Below are 20637 nucleotides of genomic sequence, written 5' to 3'. Positions count from 1 at the left end.
AAAGAGGCTGGGCAGCATCAAACTTAATTTAACTTGTAAATATTTTAAATAATTAGAAATATGTTTTACTTTTCAGGATAAAATTACACTTTCAGTCAAACTAAGAAATGTATAAATAAAAGTGAAATATGCTGAATATATTCAACTAGTCCGCAAAAAGTGAAATGTAGAAGAGGGAAAAGGCTGAAAAGGATAACATGCAGGATTTTCTAGTTCTATGGTATCATGTGAAGTGAATTTTTTTTTGGTTTCTGTCCAGGACCTCATCAAAAACCACAGCATGTTTGCTTACTTATGCTTAAAACAGAATTCTGTGCTATTAAATATTGCACAGAAAACCGTACACAAAAAGATTTTTAGCAAGTTTACATATTCATACCCGTACGAAAATCTGGGTAGAACATTGTCTGTGCAACTATTTCATCTCTCTTGTTCATGTGGCCAAATGATAGTCTTTATCCACATAATAACATATCCCTTTTTGGAGGGTGAAATTTCCTCAGTTTAAAAACATAGACCAGTTCTATCAAGTGGCCTGATGCCAGCATCCGCATCAGCAAGGATGGAGGTCCCAGATCCCCTCTGCAAAACTCTACTGCTTTCTTACTGAGTTACTAAGCAGAGTGGGTTTTTATCACATATACGGGGGCTGGGGATGGCAGCTATACGTTTTCAGATGCCTGCTGAAAGGAAGGTACCAGTGAGACTCACAAGTCCTTTCAGGCATTGTTGCGTCCTCCCCACTGTCCTAAAGCACTTCTGGCTCCCTTCATCCTACGCAGTTAGGCGGAGCAGTCTCCACTCTTCAGTTTTCTCATCCCAGTTTTCTGGCCCTGCAAGACCTCACCTCGGCCTCTGCTCTGAGCCTTGTCCCCCAGCCTGTCTGTCCTCCCTGTTTCCACCCTCCCTCCCCTCCTGGGTCCAGTCAGTCCTTGACAGACACGTCCTGTTCCCACCGCTTACTGTTAGCGATCTCCTTTTCCAGCCTGATCAGCAAATCTGCTTCTCCCATCCCCCTTGCTTTGTCAGTCAGCTTCTTTCTCCTTTCTGCACTCACTGTCCACTTTCTTGGTTGACATTGCCAGTCCTGGGCCCCCGAGCCCCCACTGCTTTCCCCCGCTCTCAGCTCCTTTGCTAGATCTCCTGCCATTCCCCAAACTGCTTGTCCTTATCTGGTCACCTCCTGCCCTCTGCATTTCAATCAACTTTCTCCCACCTACTGACACCACTCACAGGTGGACAGGGAGTAAAGTCCCGAGATGCCCAGATCTCCAGCACAAGCAAACTACAGGGTTTTTTTCAAAACTGAGCAAAATTTGGACAGATTTTCACCAGGATGATAAAAGATGCCTCCTTTACAGAAAGTCCATCATATCTTTGACAGAGTTTGTGCTCTCAGTGCAGAGCATGGACGTGCTATCAAATGAAAGCTCGCATAATTTTTTTCAGATGTTAAATGCAATTCCTTTTTCATTACTGCGGTTCTCAAAGATGGCTACTGTTCGGGCTAAGAAGTTTCAAAAAATTCAGCCTGAGGCAGGCATCCAGTGTGGAAAATTGTAGTCCAAGTATGAGAAAGTTATAAGCAACTGAAAACAGGGTCTTCAAATGAGAACATCAATACTGGAAAGTGCTACCAGCTTGGCCCATAATACAGGCTTTGTTAAAGACATCACCCAGGCTAACGATTGCTATATCAAGTTATAGGCTAATGCCATTTGCAACTGCTGAGTTATAAAATCTTTAATGCTCTTTTTGGTTACAATGGTAAACCTGGCAGCAACTGGAAAAGACCCACAAAGCTAGAGAAAAAGTAGAAAACCTCAGGTTTTCTACTGCGGTTAAGTTACAAGACTGGGAACTGCAAAACCTGAATAATATTCTTGGTAATGCCACAGGCTTCCTGCGTGACTTAGGTCAAGCTGAAGGTTAACCTCTTGGTGCCTCAGTTTCCTCACTGCGTTTTTGGGACAGTGCTTATTTCATTTCCTAGGCAGTGCTGGCATATTGAACTGGCTTTCTGCACTTCAGTGACGTGATACACTAATCCTCTGTAATTTTTCAACGGAGGGGAAAAATCAAACTTCTCGGGTTTGAATCTATCGCTTGCATAATGGGAAGAAAGCAAGGAGGAATTTACTGGAATAATCCGGAAGCTGCAGTTTTGTTGGGCTCTGTCCCCAGAAGCACAGAATCACTGTGTGTCAGCCCTGAAATGTCATATAAACAGTGCTTCGCAACTCCTGTAAATGGTTTCCTGACTTTGTTAAAGGAAGTGGGATGTCTGCTTAAAGCTCTTGTCTGGGTCACGGTGACTAAACCTTACTGCAGCATGACTTTTTAAAGTTTGGGTTTGTTTTAAATCGGAAACGTTCCCATAAACCTCAACAAATAACAAGGACGCAGAACATAATATATGTCCTTTGATCCATGGAAGTGCAGAGATGTCTCGCCAATAGATGTAGCCCAGTTCACCTTTACACTAATCCACTAATGCTGACAGGAGTTAGGGGACTAATTCTATTGTGTAATACTGTAAACGTTAGTCATAAATGCTTGTAGAAAATACTGGGGAAAAAAGTACTGGGAATTATGAGAATTTGAATCCCGTTCAGCTATAAATATCCTGGCTTCAAACTCCAGGGATCCCCTGAGTCAAATTCTCCTTGTCTTGCACCCATTGGAACTTCCTGGATCTCTTGGTCCAGTTCAGGACTCATTAGCTAATTGCTAAAGGGAAACCAAAAACCTGTATTAAAGCACCTATTCATATTAGGTACCATATATGTATATTCTGCAGCCACTCCTGAGACACATAGATGTGTGTATAACTGTTCACCATGCCATGTGTTGTTGTTTGCATAAACTTAATTGAACATACTCACACAGAATACAATTATTCTGATATACTAAGCTACTCTACATGTGATTAAAAAATAACAATGTGTCCTGGGAACAGTTAGCAAAACTGCCAGAATGCAGATAAAAACTGTCTTATTAAAATGCAAAAACTCAGCATTTATCTTTCCTGTTATCCCTGTGGGGGCCATTACATGCAATAATGAAAAGATGTCCCTTGAAATGGCATTACTTTTTAATGAGGCTTTTACCCATTGAGTCATAATCTCCGTTTTATTAATTACAAGCAGAAATGGCTTCCTAAACCCTGTAACTGCTGAGTGCAAGCAGCTTCTAAAGCTGATCATTCCAAGTCAGTACTCACACTTGGGCAATTCAGCAAGTGTCAGGCTACAGCTAAGTTAAGGATGTGGGTTGACTCTACTAGCCAAGCATGTGAAGATCCAGCAAGGACATTTGCACATCACGGTGTCAGCTCCTGGGCAGTTCTGTGACATGTTCTATAGCGCTTTAATTGTTTACAATCCTCTGGTTGACAAAAAACAACTAGGACATCCGTCATGATTACTTGCTGATTATTATTTGGCCCCATGGACACTACTGTGCTTTCCTTTTACTGTGGCACTTGTCTTTATTCAGAGTGTGAGGAGCCAGGCACTAACTGCTGGTGCTGGGCTCCAGCTCTGACTCACTTGCCCTATCCCATACTCAGTGGTACTCAGAAAATCCCACGGTGAAGGGACTGAACTCTTGTGTTTCAGTAAAAGCCTCGCTTTTCCCTTCATCTCTCTAATTACTCATATCATCCTGAGCTTTTGACCAACAAACCACTCTTGGTTAAAGCAATTTGGCAAATGTGATCCATTATCACGGCTACCGCTGCTTCTACTAGTATTCAGTACATTTGACATGGGAACTGCTTTATTCTACAACAGGGGGAAACATCTATCTCTGCAAACTGTCACTCAAGGAGCGGCTTAAAACTTGACAGCTCTGAGATTATTTTTATGATAAAATACTAAATCATTGCCAACACAAAGGTGAATGGTTCAGGCTGTCAATCCAAAGTCTCATAACATGCACCAAAATATGGGGTTCAGGGGGCCAAAGGGGAGCTAACAAAACATTATTAAAGTTGGAAAATTAAGTAATCTAAAGCAAGGAAATTCCAAGATGAATTGGCCCCCACCAGCTCCAAGCCTCCTTTTCCTTTTCTAAATTCAGTTTACCTTTTCTTGCCCTTATGCCCCAGGTCATTTCATCTCTGCATTTTACACTGGTGGCTTTCTCTCAGGTAATGCCTGAATATCAAAAGAGAGAGGAGAGAAGGAGAGAAAGAAGCTGACTGTTCTGTTTTAGTGCCAAAACTGAAACTGTGGGCACTTTCTCAGGTCCATAAAGGAACACCCTATGATGACATTAAACTGAGAAGCTGTAGTAAGTCTTTCCTGATCATCTGTGTGTTACAGTTTTTCAGAGCTTGACCATTTTGAGACAGATTTTCATAGCCACCTCTGTTATTTACAAAGGCACTACATCAAAACCTACAGACACTAGAACTTCTTAGAGAAAAGCTTGCCAATGATTTTAAATGGGAAAACTCATTTATTTTTCCCTAGCCTTTTTCTTGGAAATTGCTGAGCTCTTTGGCTAAAATGTTCCATAGAGCAAAATGTAGCCTGAGTCAGATAGCATGGAAACTATCATCACTAACGATTGAAGTTTGGCAAGACTAAATAACAGAGTTCAGGTCTCAGTCAATCTTAATTATAGGTGGGGCTATCAAATCATCCTACATGATAAATTGCCATAACTTCCATTTCACAGCTTGAAAGCCTCTGATCTTTGTGGGAGGCAGGTTGGCAGTAGAGTCCTTTACAGATGAGCGCAGCACACAGAGGTTCTCCAAGGTCATGCAGTAGCTGCTGATGGATCTGGGATGGCATTCAGGAGGGCTGACCTCAGATCTCCTCTGTAACCATAGACTGTCCTTGATTTTGTTTGGCTCAGTAATGCTTCCTCTCTCTTGGTCACATCACTCTCCCATACTTTTCTTCACTGTTGTCTCTCTCTGGCTTCTCTTCCCCTTCTCTTTCCTTGGCTTCCTTTCCCACAGTATTTCAGCCTTTACCCTTATGCTTTCCCTGGACATCTGACTCTCTGAGAGTTTAACCCAGTTTGGCTGCCTTAGAGGAGAGGTATGGTTTCCATTCCGGGAGGCAACGGTGCTGGGCACGTATTCACCTCAAGCTTCTTGACTTCTGGTTGGCCTCAGGAGAAAAAAGGAGAGCGGCTGGGTTGCTTTCTGAGTGGCTGTGAGAAGAAGAGCTGGAAGCCTGGTCTAGTGTCTGTAGGACTTGTTTATATGTCACATTCCACGTGGTATAGGAAAGTAACGTTATATATGACTGTAACCTCTGGTTAGTGACAGTTGGCAGTTGTATGATCCGATTGCACCATGTTTATGTTGCCTCAGGCAAGTTTTAATTATGAACATTTTGATTTTTCCACCAGTTTTCCCAGGAAACTCACCATGCCCACATCAATCAGATCTGAATTATTTAAGCCCTTCCACAAATGTGCTTTTTTGGTTAGGTTGAATGTGTCTAGGTTGAATGTGAGGTTTTCCAAAGTGATTTCATTTCCTAGTAGGAAACAAGTGTGGGGGTTTGACGTGTGTCTCAAAGCCCAGCTGAGGAAGTGACGCTGGGCAGCAGCTCTCCACGGGCAGGCCTGGCTGGCCGAGTCGGGGCCGGCAGCGAGGGCAGGAGCGGTGTACCACGAGGGGTGCAGTGAGGTGGGCAGCTATCACCCAGAGGAGCTCTGTCCCTGGAAAGGGAAAGGTCTCTGTCATTCCCTCCTCTTCAGGGGTGTCTTATTTTGTGAGCACCGGGTGTACCTTTGTGCTGACTGCTGGGGACACGGGCGACAGAACCTCCGGCACAGGTGACCCTCCAGGGGCTTGTAAACCTCAAGAAAATTAAACATGCAAACAATGAAGTTACTCAGATACCCCAGTAACTTGCTGGGACTGAGCCGGAGCTAATAAATCCCTAAAAACCCAAGTTGCAGGCCCAGTCAGGTGTTTTGTCACCACACTTCCCAGGCAGTGGAAATGCAAGGCAGAGCCATCCAAACCGACTTTTTTATCCAGGCCAAAGACCATACGCAAGCAGCTAAGGAGCTTCCATACCCATCTGTCCCTAGAAGCAACACGGCTGCATTTGCCAGGGTACCATGCCAGCGTTAATCCTCCCTCCCAAAGCCAGTTGGCCAGCTTTTGGTGTCTGTGTATCTTTGGCACAAGCGATTCACAACTCCCAGATAGCTGGGAGCCCGCTGCATTGTGAGATTGTTTTCCTTTTTACTTCCTTCCAGAGGAATTGGCAGGAGCACCAGCAAACCCTCCCTGGCCCGACGGCAAAGGCTGAAAGTTTCAGTCTGAGTGGGTTCTGACTTGTCACCTGGAGCTAATGAAAAAAAATACACTTAGTTTGGCAGGCCAGGTAGAGGTAGTTGACCTCCAAGTCTTTGTCTCTTCGTTAGTTTTGCCCTAGAGAAGCTGTGGTAGCCAAGCAGGGCAGGGATTTCCTCTTGCTCTACCCAAATGTGGCCCAGTGGGACAGAGGTCTGGACTTCCCAGACCTTTTATCAAACCAGCGAACATAGCCAGGTCGCTAAGCCCAAACTTTCAAAAGTCAGAAGCCGAGCTCCAAAACATCACAGGACTTGCTTAAAACCACAAGGTGTTTCTCAGATGTTTCCTCCGGGCACTGAGTTTTTATTCCATTTTCAAGTGGAAACCAAGAGAAACATACTCATTCTAAAAAAAAAACCAAAAATATTTCATGTGAGCACTAAATTCCAAAAGATTAAGAAGAAAACCTAAAGTCACAAAAGCTTTCAACTTTCATAAAAACTCTGGAAATAGCTTATTTTAATTTGAAAACCCTCTAAGGTATAAAAGGAACATTTTTGATAAAGCAACTCTGACTCATTCTAACACATTTTATCTTCATTCATGCATGCTTTTGACTCAGACTAAAAGACTTGGATTGCAAAGCCTCATGTGTGTGTGTGTGTGTTCTTTTTTTTTTTTACCTTCACAGCTTTTTTTGGGAAATACCTCAATGAATACAATGGCAGCTACATCCCTCCTGGGTGGAGAGAGTGGGTTGGATTAGTGAAGAACTCTCGCTTCTATAATTACACCATTTCTCGCAATGGTAACAAAGAGAAGCATGGATTTGATTATGCAAAGGTATTTTCCAGACACGTAAATGCTGCATCATTAATCCATATAAAAATCACTTTCAGATAATTAATTAACAAGATAATTAATTAATTAACCAACTACAACCAAGAAATTGAGATGTCATTTTCTCTCCAGGGCATTGCAGATCAATTTCCATGTGAGAATATTAATCTCACAACAGAAGAAAGTTTCCGAGGGCTCTTCAGTGCAGCCTGGTGATTCCTCCCTCCCTCTCTCTGCTAGAAAGTGATAGTTCTGTGGCAGAAGCAAATAGTAAATAAAGGCCTTTCCCAAAAATAATCGTGCCCCTTGCACTACTGAACTTTAAAGTTAGCTGAGTGTGTTCAGTTGTTACCCACATAAGAAACCTTAGTTAATGCTGTTTTCCATTATACAGTGCGCACATACAAAAAAAGGCTGTGCGCCTGTGGTGTCAGACTCCGGATATGAGGATGAGAATGGATAAGTGCAAGAACACAGCCGTTGGAATACTTCAGAGCTTATTTCTGCTCTTCACAAAGTTTGGAAAGTATGCCAAGGTGACCTGCCCACTGCTGTGAAGTTTCTCAGAAAGGCTTAGGAGCACAGGTCGTAGACTTTCCAGCCTGCAGAAAGCAATCTGGAATTTCCTCAGACTGTAGCTCACAGAAGATGATACAGATGTTGCAGCTGTGGTTTCTGACCCATGTAATGAGATTTTATTGGAAGCTCGCGATGCCTGTTTCTGATTTCCCCACCCGTAGAAATTACATGTTACTAATTATATATTTATATAGAGTAAAAAAAAAAGAAAATAAGGAATATTGGTTAGTTATACATTCCTTACACACCCTGTGTATGTAGCTAGAATAAATAGGCAAACAGGAGAGGAGTGGATGCTTTGGGAAAGCAGTCATACAGGCATTTCACTTGAACAGGCCACAAACCCAGAAATTATCACAACACTGGTGCCTCGCGCTCATTACCCATTTTGTACACCAAAAGGTTGCTCGCTGTCTCTTCCATATCCCTGCAAGGATTGTAGCAGCCAGGGCTACCGTGTGTGCTCCGAGCGTGCTACAGGAGAGGGGAAGGGGCAGGGGGACAGGGAGCGGGCAAGCGAGGAGGTCACAGCTGGCTGGCTTGTCCTAGCACCGACATGCGACACAGACCTTGTCCCTCAGGCTCTGCTTTTGCAGCTGTTCGGGGCCCCGAATCCACAACATATGATTAGTCATGCCTGGAAGTGCTTGAAATTACAAACATTGTCTCAGCACTTTCTCAATGAAGCTCGCACTAGACCTCCAGGCCAACAGTGAATGCTCCAAGGTGGCAGGTGGTTTAATTTAAGTTTTCATCTTTTTTTCTTAGTTCCATTTCCTCCCTTCGCCTTGTAGGCTTCCATTTGCCACCTTGGCTGTGGGTTAAGCCAGTTTATTAGCAAGTCACAACCTTAATCTCAGCAGCTGCACTGCTTAAAGTTGCACAATTAAACGAACAGAGCCTGCAGGAATTCAACTGCTCCCTGCATTCGCATGTGCAATTTCTTTGATAAAGATTTTTGCAATCTGTTGCCTGTTGTAGCTTTCTTCCACTTTGTACATATGCAAAAGTATACTCTGAACAAAGAGCACGCAAGAAATGTTTATGTAAACAAAAAACCAAGGTAAGAGTCAATGATTTCTTGCAGTTAGGAGCCATTATCTTGTGAAAGTGTTTTATCAGTGAAATTCAAGAAACATATCTTTGTTAGTATAGTCTGTCATTTTAAATGTTACTTAGCATTATATTACAAAATCTGGTAATCATATTTACTTAATGCCTTCTGTTGTATCTGATTTGCAAAATACTGTCTCGTTTTATGTGCCCTCGCCTGCTTAAGAAAGTAATTACTGCTCAGTCTCCCCTATGCTCCCTCGAATCATACATCTCTTTGATGGTGTGTTTTTACTTCCTGATCTGAGCTTTAATGAGGACTTGAAAATAACATAATAACATGATAGTATGTGATCTAATTAATCATGCACTTTGTAACTTTTGCTTTGTGTTAATCGTATGTTCCAGGACTACTTCACAGACCTAATCACTAATGAGAGCATTAATTACTTCAGAATGTCTAAGAGGATATATCCCCATAGGCCCATAATGATGGTCATCAGCCACGCTGCGCCCCATGGCCCCGAGGATTCGGCACCGCAGTTCTCAGAGCTCTACCCCAACGCTTCACAGCATATGTAAGTCAATATCACACACTGCCAGACCCGCTGCTTGTATCTGCTTCTTGTGAGGTATTTGTTTATGGAGAGGTTGTAGGGACAGAGAATTCAAATATAGGAAACCCATAGTAAGTGGTGAATGTTTGCTTGTTTCTTTTGCCATGCTTGCTCCTTTCTGGAAGGAGAGTGACAGCTCTGACCATTAATAAAACACAGAGAAGCTCTTTTCCTCCTGGGAAGTTGAGGGAGATTAAAAGGTCAGTATTTGGCTTTGTAAGGGCAGCTTCTTACAATACCCTGAAAATATGTAGACACAGGTCAGGATCTGTTGGAAAGATATTACTTCCTTCGTCTTCCTCTAAGATATGCGCTTCCTGGGCTCTAACTAACTGAATGCATTGAGAGGAAAAAACACCCTTTTGCAGCTTTTGAGTGCACCAGATTTGTTTATAGACTAGATACTGGCCGATTCCCAAAACAGCCTATTAGACTGCATTTTTAAATAACATGCTGAATCTTTTCTGGTGATTATACTATAATAAAAAAAAAAGAACTCTTCATTTTGTTTCTAGAACTGAGGCCAACTCCAGGTAAAAATCTGAGAATAGTCCTGGATTTAACAGCTTGCTTTATAACTTCAATATTCTGGGTCCTTTTCCTCATAGTGAGGTGAGAGGGAAGCTTTCCATCGCCTTTCCGTCTACCGTGGGCATGTAGACCACTCTTCCCATTTGTGCTTAAACAATGTCTCTGCACCTCTTTCCACACAGAAAAAACTTAATAAAATATTTTAGCTGGATTGTAGATTGATTTGGCCTCTGAAAATGAGGAGGAATCGGCTCAAACTGTGGAAAAACTCTGTGGTCTACAAATTGCATTTTGGACACTCTGCAGTAGCTCACACACAGGGGTGTTTTCTGTAGTTATATTGACTAGTTTAAAATTGCAAGGAGTAGCAGTTACTGCATAAACTGCATGCATAAATTGATCACTAGTTGGGACAAGAAAGAGATTTGCTGTTCATGGCACATGGTTAAATATTTGTTAGTTTGTATTTTTTTATCCTCTTATTGGCAGCTACTTTCTAGATATGCCACTTTCCCTGACCTTACATTCTTAACTGTATTTTTCTTATCCTATATTCTCAACGTTCCCACATTCCTGAGACTAGTCTTTGCAAGTAATGCAAACCAGTCAGCAATGTTTCATAGTTATTTAGATATTCAGGGTAATTCCTACCTGTGTACAGAAGTGATGAGATTGATACTTTAGTTTGTAAATATTCACTTGAACATGGTTCTCAAGTAATCATCCTGAAGAATGATTATCACCTTTTTATGTCCTAAAGGTAAAATAAGATAGACATGAACACATAGAACCTGTCATATCGGGTTGTATGAAAGATCTTTTTAACTCAGTATCTGGAATTGTGTGCTCCAGCAGAAAGCAGCAGGGAATGCTTAGGGGGAAAAAAACCAAGAGTGATTCCTTTTCCTCGTTTTTCCAGCTTCTGAAAATCATCAGTTTAGATGAAGCATCCAGGCCATTGTGCCCCATTCTCTTTGCATCAGTCTGATCTCTTTTTGAACCATGGTGGCAGTCCCACCATCTTGTGGCAACAAGTTCCACAGTGTCACCCCGTGCGTCGAGGACAAAGGACCACCTTTTCTTTCCTTCTAAACCTGGAGCTTGCCCATGCCACCAGTGTCCCCTACTTCCCATCCTGTGAAGAATAATGAATAGTCACTACATCAAATTTAATGGACCTCTCCCATGTCTTCTTTCAATCACCCCTTTTCATAGCAAGAGAGTTATATCTATTTGTTCTCGCTCTGTTCAACAGATTGCTTCCCGTTTAGCGGCACAGATTGCCTGGCCTCAGGCAAGCCATCCTGTTTGCTGGGGGACTATCCATCATGCAGGAGGGTAGGATTCAAACTGTTTCCGCTTAGCTGTGGGGACCGTGTCTGGAAAAAAAGCACTGAATCATTGTATCTCACCCTACCTCTCCCCAGGCCAAAGCAACTCATTTTAGGCTCCGTGCTCACCGTCCTCTGATAAAAGAGTGCTTGTAGGGACTTGCATTGGTTTATTATGCTCCTGACACTTTCTACTTCTTGGTGTTTTAAGGCTACTTGTTTTCTAGCTTGTGCTGCTAGAACCAATGGGTTTAGTTAGTCTCCAAAATTTTAACCACCTCTCCACCTTATACAGGTTGCATGTCACCTGCAAAGGTCAAATGAAGATCCTAGTTATCTATTTGCAGGCTTAGATTCATCTGAGTACTTGTGTAAATCAGTTTTTATTTGCATGGATTGCTGGGGTCTAAATACCTTCCTCTGCTAGGCTACTTGTGAAATAGACCAGAATATGAGACTCAGCTGTGCTGCTTCTTGTCTTCTGGTGTTGTTGATTTCTTGGCAACCTTCTTGCAAAGAGTTTTTTCTCTAGTGACCTCAAGAGATCCTTGCTGGGTTGTTTTGTGTTTCTTACTGCACTGACTGACTGCGTGTGTTAGAGTTCAGTCCACAGACTAAGAAATGAGACAAACTGAAGATAAACTGCCAATTTGGGTGGCTGATGCCTCCAAATAACTGATTTCTCTAGCAAAAATATCAGTAACATGCTCTAAAAGATATAAGAAGTTCAGTTCTCACAGAAATATTCGGTGCTCCCTGTGAAAACAACACAAGAACAATAAAATCTCTCCTGCCAAGGTTTGTGTAATTTGAACGTTTAACCCTTAGGTTTTCTTCCTTGGTGGTCAAGCACCATTTGAATCTCTTTCTTTCTGACCTTGGGTGACAGCCATCTGACCTTGGATTTTGTTTTTAAAAATGTAGTTGCTATATCATGTTACTGTAATGCCTACCTCCAACAAAGAAGGGAAACCAGGTCAAAAGCTGCTTGCTGGCTTTACAAACTGAGATGGAAGGTTATACCTACAAACCAAGGATTAAGATAGCCTGTCAACCACATATGAGGGGAAGTTTTGCTTAAAAGGACAGTAGCTGAAGCAGACCCTTAAATTATGTGACATTTCTTTGCTGGTAAAGTACCTATCATTTGATTGAAATGCTGCCTTTATAGATTTTTAAATAACACAAACCAGAAGTTTGTTTAGAAGTTTTCCACTTGCGCATATGCAGAGGGCAGCGGCTACAGCAGAAAATGCTCCAGTTCAGGGAGAGTTCTGCCCTCAAATGTGGGCGTCCGTTGGTCTCATTTCCCCACTTAACAAGGAAAGAAGAAAATCAAATGAATGCAGCAGCAAAGTCCATAAGATTTATGAAAAACCCATCAAAGCCAAAAAGAAAAGGAAGAATTACATACCATCGTTACCTTACAATCCTGTCCTCCTCAGCCCAAACAGCCTGCTGGAGTGGCATGAAAAGTCTTACAAGGACAAGAAAGGTAATGATGTGTACAGTGTTTAATCATTAATTTTAAGTGATCCCTGTTAATTCTCATTAGCTCCAGTTTAACAGACTGTATCATACTGGAAGCAGCAGACCCTCTCTATTGTTTTTAAACATCCATTCTCCCTCCCACTCTCCCACCTCTCCTTTCCTTAAAACATGTCCTATTTCTGACACCTAAAAATAATTCTGAAAGTTTATGCTGGCTGCTATCACCATAATGAGTAATATACTTTCTGAAAATAAATCATACTAATGCATGTACTCTAGCTATGCCCAGAAGTTATTTCTGTGGAAGAAAATGGGACTGGAGAAGATGTACTAGATGAAAGCAATACATAGATTTTTGCTGTGGTGACGAACATCATCTGTTGGGGAGCAGGGTTGCTAGACCTTTGGAAATGCTGTTGTTAAATATGAAGTTATGACACAAGAGGTGGTTCTCTAGGTGTCCCTGGCAGCCATTACAGGGGAATCTTGTTCCATCAGACAGCTGAGCAGGAAAGCTCTGACTCAAAGGATGCTCTAATGAAAGCCTGAATTCTCAGTTACGCTCAGGGCCTCTGGCACTTTAACTTCCCTTTAGCTTCCAGTGTGAACCAGTCTTAGGGGAACTGTGAATCAGACCTAAGCTGTTTATAAGCTGTGAAGTTAGCAAACATTAGAAGCAAAAATCTGTGGGAGGCAGGTTTACTGAAGAATGTAAAAAATGGAAATCTGAAACTGCTGGCTGTGCTGAGTTAAAGATCCTTGGGCTGGCGGGAGGACTGACAACGAGATTTTATGGTTACCTGGAAGTAATCCTATTGCCAGGCTAAATATCTTAGGAGGAGCAGCTAGAAATGGTATCTGGGAAGAGATCGGAAAGCTTCCCAAGGTAATGTGAGAAAAGGTAGATGATATGAAAGGCAGAGCTTTAAATTTCCATTTAAAGATAGTATGAAATGTGCTGAATGACCAGGTCTGGCGGTAGCGGGGTATTTGCAGTCGTGAAACGTGAAGAGTAATGCTGTTGCACCTCCAAATCCCCAGAGCAGTCTTAACTGCAGATTTGGAGGGTGAGATGGCTGCATTCAGGGTGCTTTCTAGTCACTGAGGCTGTCTAAAACATCTGCCAGTTACACTGGTATTTCTTGTCATGTGGACACTTACCCATTAGAGTAGGATCACACATTTGCATCAGTAATAAATCTTGACATGTCAGTGTGTCTTGTCACAGCTGGCCTGAGGCCCACTTGGACTCCTGACTTAGACATAAACGATCAAAATCATCACACACATCATTGCGAGTGTGACTTTAAACAGGACTAGAAGAAATAGTGTGATACAGAAATGTGGTAAGATTCGAGTTACACAATTAACTTCTGCAGCAGCAACAGATAATTTTTCCTAAAATAAAAAGGTGTTATATTTAACAGGTAACAACTTTTTTTTCTTCTTTATTCCGAAATATAGCAGTTGTGTTACACTTCATGAGTGAAATTTTCATACCTCACATCCCCAGATACATAAATATCCCTGGGTTTAAAAGATTCCCCTTTTAAAAGGCAGCGAAAGTAGACCCAGAATGGTGAAATTCAACTTCACGTTAATATTGACTGTGCCACTGGTCATGTTTTTTTGACTTTTAGTTTTGCCCAGAACCTAGGCTTCCTGCTTTCCAACAACAGTGTCTAAACCTGGAAGTCTACTTTTCCTGGAAACAAAGGATTTGTTTCCTTTTTTTGTTTACTCTTTTTTTGAAGAAACGTGACCACTTATGCAATATTTGCTAATCATATTTCAAAGAATAATATAGGTGTTAATTTCGTACAGAAACTATTCATTTTTCACAATGAGTTTTACCATAGGTATTATTTTAAAATGTTGTTGGCTTTCATTTTTATGAAACAAAAATATTCCTAGGGCATATAAGTACTGTATTATTTTCACTGACTGGAGGACTCCCAATCCAAACAGAAGATTAGCCAAACACTTTTGGGATAAAAACCCCCGAGAACTCTATGGAATTATTCACAAACAACATTTTTAGGCAGCATTTTTGTGAACATAATTTTCTTTTGTTGGGTAAAGACAGGAGGGAATTAGGAGATTGTAAATAGAGGCAAATGCAGATTTTTAGTATGAGCAATTGAACAAATGTTTGTAAACATGCTTGTTTCTTTCCATGTTAATCCATCTGAAATGGAAATGTATCTATTTAGATCAAACTTTTAGAAAACCAATGTTAAAGTTGCACTGAATTCTGGGAGCTCTTAAAACATGCTGTACTCTGCTTTATTTCTTTTCCACACAGATACCGCAACTGTGTAAACAGCATTAGCCAAGCTGAATCTCCTATTCTTTTCTTAACCTGTAAAGTATTTTTTTGTAATAATGATTTGCAGAAGGGCTTTATTCCATTTGTTTCATTGAATAGCACACAAAAAAGCAGTTCAGTTTCTAGTAGAAGGTAGTGTAATTCATTTCTGAATGATTGCTATTTGAGGACCCATTTCAATAGGTCCTCAAGTACAAGCATACGTTGGTTTGGGTTGCTGGGTTTTTTTCTTTCTTGTCTAACTTAAAGTTATTGTCGTATCTTAGAAGCCAAGTAAGATGCATTCTCTATTTTAAACTTCAAATTTAAATATACAAATGTAGTAAATATGTTGTCAGTAAGAGTAATTAAAATGTGTGATATGAAATGCTGATTGTTCATGTAACTGAAGGTTATTGAGGCCTTTTGGATTCAGGCCACAAAGTTGAATGCTAATATACTTCCTTTCCTCTCAACATGCTTTAAGTATCTATTTGAACCAATGTTTACAGATAAATAAATGATAGGTTTGATGGTGAATCTTTCTTTAAAGAGAAAAGTGTACTAATAGATATTTACTCCTTCCATAACCTATAGAACTCTGTATCACCACTGTGGCCTTTCCTGCTGCAGTTTAACAGGTGGTAAATAGACAGCGAATGCAATTTCCATGATGTAGCATGAACAAAACAATGCGCATTGATGCAGAGACATTAAGTGCTAACAGAACTCAAACCACGCAAGTCACCCCTTTCCTGAGGAGACTGTAATCTAAGGCTAGAGAAGGCTAATACTAATTTACTTTTTTGATTTTTGCAAATTGCACATAAAATGGGATGATTTCTCTGTAAATTTATTCACATAGGTGACTGATTACAAAATCTCAGGGTGAATTATTTTTCTCATTCTGAGAATGCATTTATGGGAAAGTACCTGACTGGATTCAGCATTTGTTATTGTTAAGCAATTGGGATTCTTTTGTTAGTTAAACTGGGGTGTCAGTTTGAAATTTTATGAACCTGACATCTTCCAGTGTCCTGCCCAGTGCCAGAACAGACCTGTCATGGAGTGCCAAGAAGTGTCTGTGTAGTAAATTCTGCATAGTATGTGTTGGACAAATGTGAGAAACTGAGCGATCTAGATTTGCCCAAGCTAGCATAGCCTACAAGAATGACAAATACTGTACCTTTCTAGTAGAGTAATCGTGTGCTCTCTCAATCCTTACCCCCTCTACAGATTTAATATTCATGTAGTATGTTGCTGGTCATTTTAGAACCGACCTACATGAAGGGGAGCGCTTTTTCATGTTATCTATTTTTGTAACATGTAAAATGAACTCTCAGTCAGTCTCCGGGCACACATTCAGAAGTTTAAGTGCTTTACTCTTTGCTGATCAACTAGCAAGAATGACCTTGAAATCAGACACTGCTCCTTACTGCACTCTGGGGCAGCACCTGAGCTGTTCAGGGGCAGCCCAGCAAAGACTGACAGGCAGGTGAGCAGTAGCTCCTTGCCAGACTTAGAGGCCATGGACAACCCGACAATAATGGGGTACCTGGCACTAGCTGCTGATCATGGATCAACAAACGTGCTCAAGACAAGATAGCTTCCATGACTGAGAAGAGGCAATAGAAGACACGGTACATATCTTCAACCTTACATTCCCAGTGCTAAGAGGAATCAAGGAAATGTAGACGTTGGTGTTACTTTGCAGCAGTGCTTGTCAATAGAGAGCAAAGCCGTTCCCAAAAATGGAAGAATAGAAACAGTGACAGACTGTGCCATGATGACTTTCAAGGCCTTATAACAGTTGAACATTTAGTTGATATCTCTGACTGCTTCAAGAAAAAAACAGTTGTGATAAACAGTTATCACTGACAGGGAAGAGGTCTGTCTACTTGGAAGGGTTTTCAGAAATCGGCAATATTCTCCCCAGAATTCACCTCTGTTGTGTTTGTTTAGTTTTTTTACACAAAAAAAGGTAGACAGATCTGAGGGCAATGTCAGATCTTGTGCCTGGTAAGCAGTGCCGTTCTGGTGGATTTCTGCAAGGCGCAACAAACAGGGGTATGTAGGTAACATAGACGACCTGTGGGGTTTTTGGATTCCTTTCTGCCTCTTCCCTAGTACTTTCTCCTCCACTCTGGACCCCTGTTTCACATTTCTCCATCAGCCACTGGCACTGGATATTTCACAGAAGGTCCTGTTCCTTGAATTATCTGGGAGGAAAATTATGCTCACTCTCTGCCTACTGCATTTCTCACCCAGAAAGTTCAAAATGCATTTGGAAAGTGTCTGTGAAAGGTTTTAACCGCCCTGCTAAACCCTTGAGTGCTGCTTTTAAAGACTATCCATTATGTGGAGGAGGCTTCTGACAATGGCCTGGGAACATGAGACCTGGGCCTGCTTCAGCAGCTGGCTCTCCTTCCTGGCACAGCGGCAGGCTGTCATGGCGCTGCCGGCTGAGTGCAGCTCACAGCCACCTCATCCCTCCACGGCGGGGGCACTCTGGAGTCCGCTGAAAAAAAGCAGGGTTTTGCTGGAAAACGCCGATTAATCAAAACTGAGCTGTTTCATGGGAAAACATCTCATTTGACAAACTTCCAAAGAAACAGAGGAAAGTTTGCACTAGAAGTATCCTTCTTTTCTGTCAATGTGCCTAATACCTGATAGGTGACCAAAACTCCTAAGACTTGCTTCTTCAAGATCTAGGGCTCCATTAGTCCATCTGCTAGGACTGCTGGCTAGCCAACAACCTAGAGGACTGTGCTTCTGGGCACAGTTTCATTAATTCTGTGGTAGTATCAACATTCCTTTAAAAAAATCAGACTTCTACCATAGGAAATGTCAAAATTTTGACTTTTCAACCTGAAATAAAAGAATTTCCAGCAGAAAAGGAATTTCACTTTGTTTGTCTTTGCTAACCTTTCCATACTTCTTAGGAAGAAAGTACTCAAGGAAATGTTCACAAATCCTGTGATACCATTGTCTCACTTCTGTTTTCCCTTGATGCTAATGGTTAAGTAGGTTAGTCAAAACTAGCTGTATGTACTAGAGACATACGTACTTCTCAAATTCTACCTAAATTCTCAAAAATAGTCTCCAATTAAAATGTGGACTCCATTAATTTATTGCCGTTGACTATCAGTCTATTACATTGTCCATTCAGCCAATTTTTGTCTTCAGAATATATAGTTATAGGTTATACGTACTGATACAGTAAAAACAACTGCTTCAGCAAAATGAACTGCTTCCACCATTCTGTGATCACATACAACCATGTCAAGAAAAATGAAAGCTAAATGAAGGACTGGACAAAGGTGTGACTTTAAGTTATCAGTATACAATGTTCTGAAATTGTTCAGTGCTACCTCTTATGAAAGGACAACTACACAAACATTTATGTGGGGAAAACATACCTTTGGGTAATGCACATATTAAAATTATCAGTATCTAAACAGTAAATTAATATTGAATTACATTTTTGTTATAAACTGAAAAGAGAACCATAGGAATCAAATTAATCCAATCACACAACAGCATTTTTACATTTTCTATTTACATTTATTTTTCAAAGGTAATACTGCAGTGTATTAGAAAGAGGGAAAAAATAAAACCCAAAGAACTTCATCAAAACAGCAAAGCCTAGATTCTCAAAGCCTAGATTGTGCAAGTGTTAGAGAAGGAAAGTGGTCATATGTAGGTGAAACCGTTACGGGACATGGATTTTATTTGGTTTCTCTTCACCTTTTAGTTGTCCTGTATACTAGGTGTAAACCCAGGACTGATGGGAAGTTTTTGTACTGTGCATATCTGCACAGCAAATTTACTTGGCATATTTTTTGCAGTACCTTTTCTTCAGAGGTGATATATCTGGAACGTATTCTTGTTTCTTATATGATATCCTTCAAAAATTCACTGGCTGTGGCTAGAACTCCTGTCTTAAACTGGCTGTGGTTTGAACTCCTGTCTTTCCTTTGATGTGTTTGTGCAAACTCCTAAAGCGTCATTCGTTGCTTCAGTAGGACTCTGTGCCATACTTCTTAGTACTAGTATCGATAGCAGTATTAGTTCAATATTGTTGTCATAGTTCATGTTATGCTGGTAATGCACTGGGCTTTGTATTCACATAAAAAAAATAACACCTCAACAGTATTTAGTGTATAAATAAATGTTATTTTGGTATGGGCAGAATTTGCACGTCTACCACATCACTGGGCATAACTGGGACGTGGCTCAGGTGAGGGCCAAGGGCCAGTGATGGAGACTGAACGTGGGTCTGGAGTCAACGGTGCTGGTTGCAGCACTTTCTCAGCTCTCTCCTTCAAGGCCACAGCATGGCTTCGGATCAGAGCTGACCCTGTGCCTAGGCAGCCAGCCCCAGGGGGGTTGTACTCAGGGTCCTGGCAATGCCTGCACTCGCCTTTGGTGATGGGGAGGCGAAAAAAGTCAGTGCTTTCGCTCTTTGGGGCATCTTGAAAACTGATAACACCGGTGTTATTGTTCTTATCTTAGTACTGACTACTAAATTTTTTTATCCCACAGGAAAATATCTGTCTTGTGAGTTTCATTGAACTTGTGCTAATATAAAGATAGTTTCCCCACTGGAAGCTTCAGGGCAATTTACATTAATACTAAGGGGAAGTAGTCATCTTTGATCTCTGACTTTCTTCATTTTTCTACTTATCTTTATGGGATGCATCATTCAGCTGAGCATTTTTAACGATTACAGATTCTTTTGAGAAATAAGTTTTGGCGTATCCCAAATATTAACGTGGATCTGGTAGTGGTCTTTGAGCCTGAAATAAAGCTCAGAAAGCAAGTGGTTAAAAAATGTTGAGGAAGTAATGTACAAACCAATGAAACCTGGAAGCCACTGAAGTGATGTTTGTGATATTTTACATTAGGAATACCAGCTACTACATGGAATATGTGATTTAACTGTTTGTTGGCTCTTCCTGTGTTAGAGGAGTTCCCACCTTCCTCTGATGCCTGTGGTGCTGCACTTTTCAGATCCTTTCTTTTCCTCCCAGCACTCCCAGCTATAACTATGCACCAAACATGGATAAGCACTGGATCATGCAGTACACGGGGCCCATGCTGCCTATCCACATGGAGTTTACAAACGTCTTGCAGCGCAAGAGACTTCAGACCCTGATGTCAGTTGACGACTCTATGGAAAGAGTGAGTTCAAGAAACTACTGTGAATACAATCTTATTAGTTGATTACAACATTAAATGAATTCTTTCTTTACCTTCACCAACCATAGCCTGGGGAAAGCCCCTGAGCTACAAAGAATTACTCCACATATCCTCAGTAGAAATGAATTCTGTTTATGTTCTCTGCAACATAGTGCCAAGCTCCTCGCTTGCTTCTTTCAATTGCTGGGTGAATAAACTGATGATTTTTTAAAAGGGAAAAGTCACTGGGCCTGATATAAAGCCTGGTATTAACAGAAGATGCATCACCTGCGTGTACACATGGATAGACACAGGTGCACACATGACAACTTCTATTCATTTCACACACTCCCTTCACAGTTCATCCTTCAGCTGAAATCTGGGAATTGGCAAATCACAGCAACTCAGGTGTCAGTCTGCTAGTGTTTG

The 20637-nt window shown here is 41.3% G+C and overlaps 1 protein-coding gene across 1 annotated transcript in view; it reads left to right on the top strand.

The window, feature by feature from the left end:
• Positions 1-20637, top strand: part of SULF1 (sulfatase 1) — a 130980-nt gene that overhangs the window by 79122 nt on the left and 31221 nt on the right. The window contains exons 8-10 of the mRNA XM_009278418.2: positions 6969-7120; positions 9158-9327; positions 20061-20211. Of these exons, the coding sequence (XP_009276693.1) occupies positions 6969-7120; positions 9158-9327; positions 20061-20211 (473 nt within the window). The remainder of the gene's footprint in view (positions 1-6968; positions 7121-9157; positions 9328-20060; positions 20212-20637) is intronic.

Source organism: Aptenodytes forsteri, unplaced genomic scaffold (assembly GCF_000699145.1).
Source record: "Aptenodytes forsteri isolate BGI_AS27 unplaced genomic scaffold, ASM69914v1 Scaffold18, whole genome shotgun sequence".
NCBI lineage: Eukaryota > Metazoa > Chordata > Aves > Sphenisciformes > Spheniscidae > Aptenodytes > Aptenodytes forsteri.
Note: the sequence above shows the minus strand (reverse complement) of the source record. Positions and strands in the feature narration are given on the sequence as shown.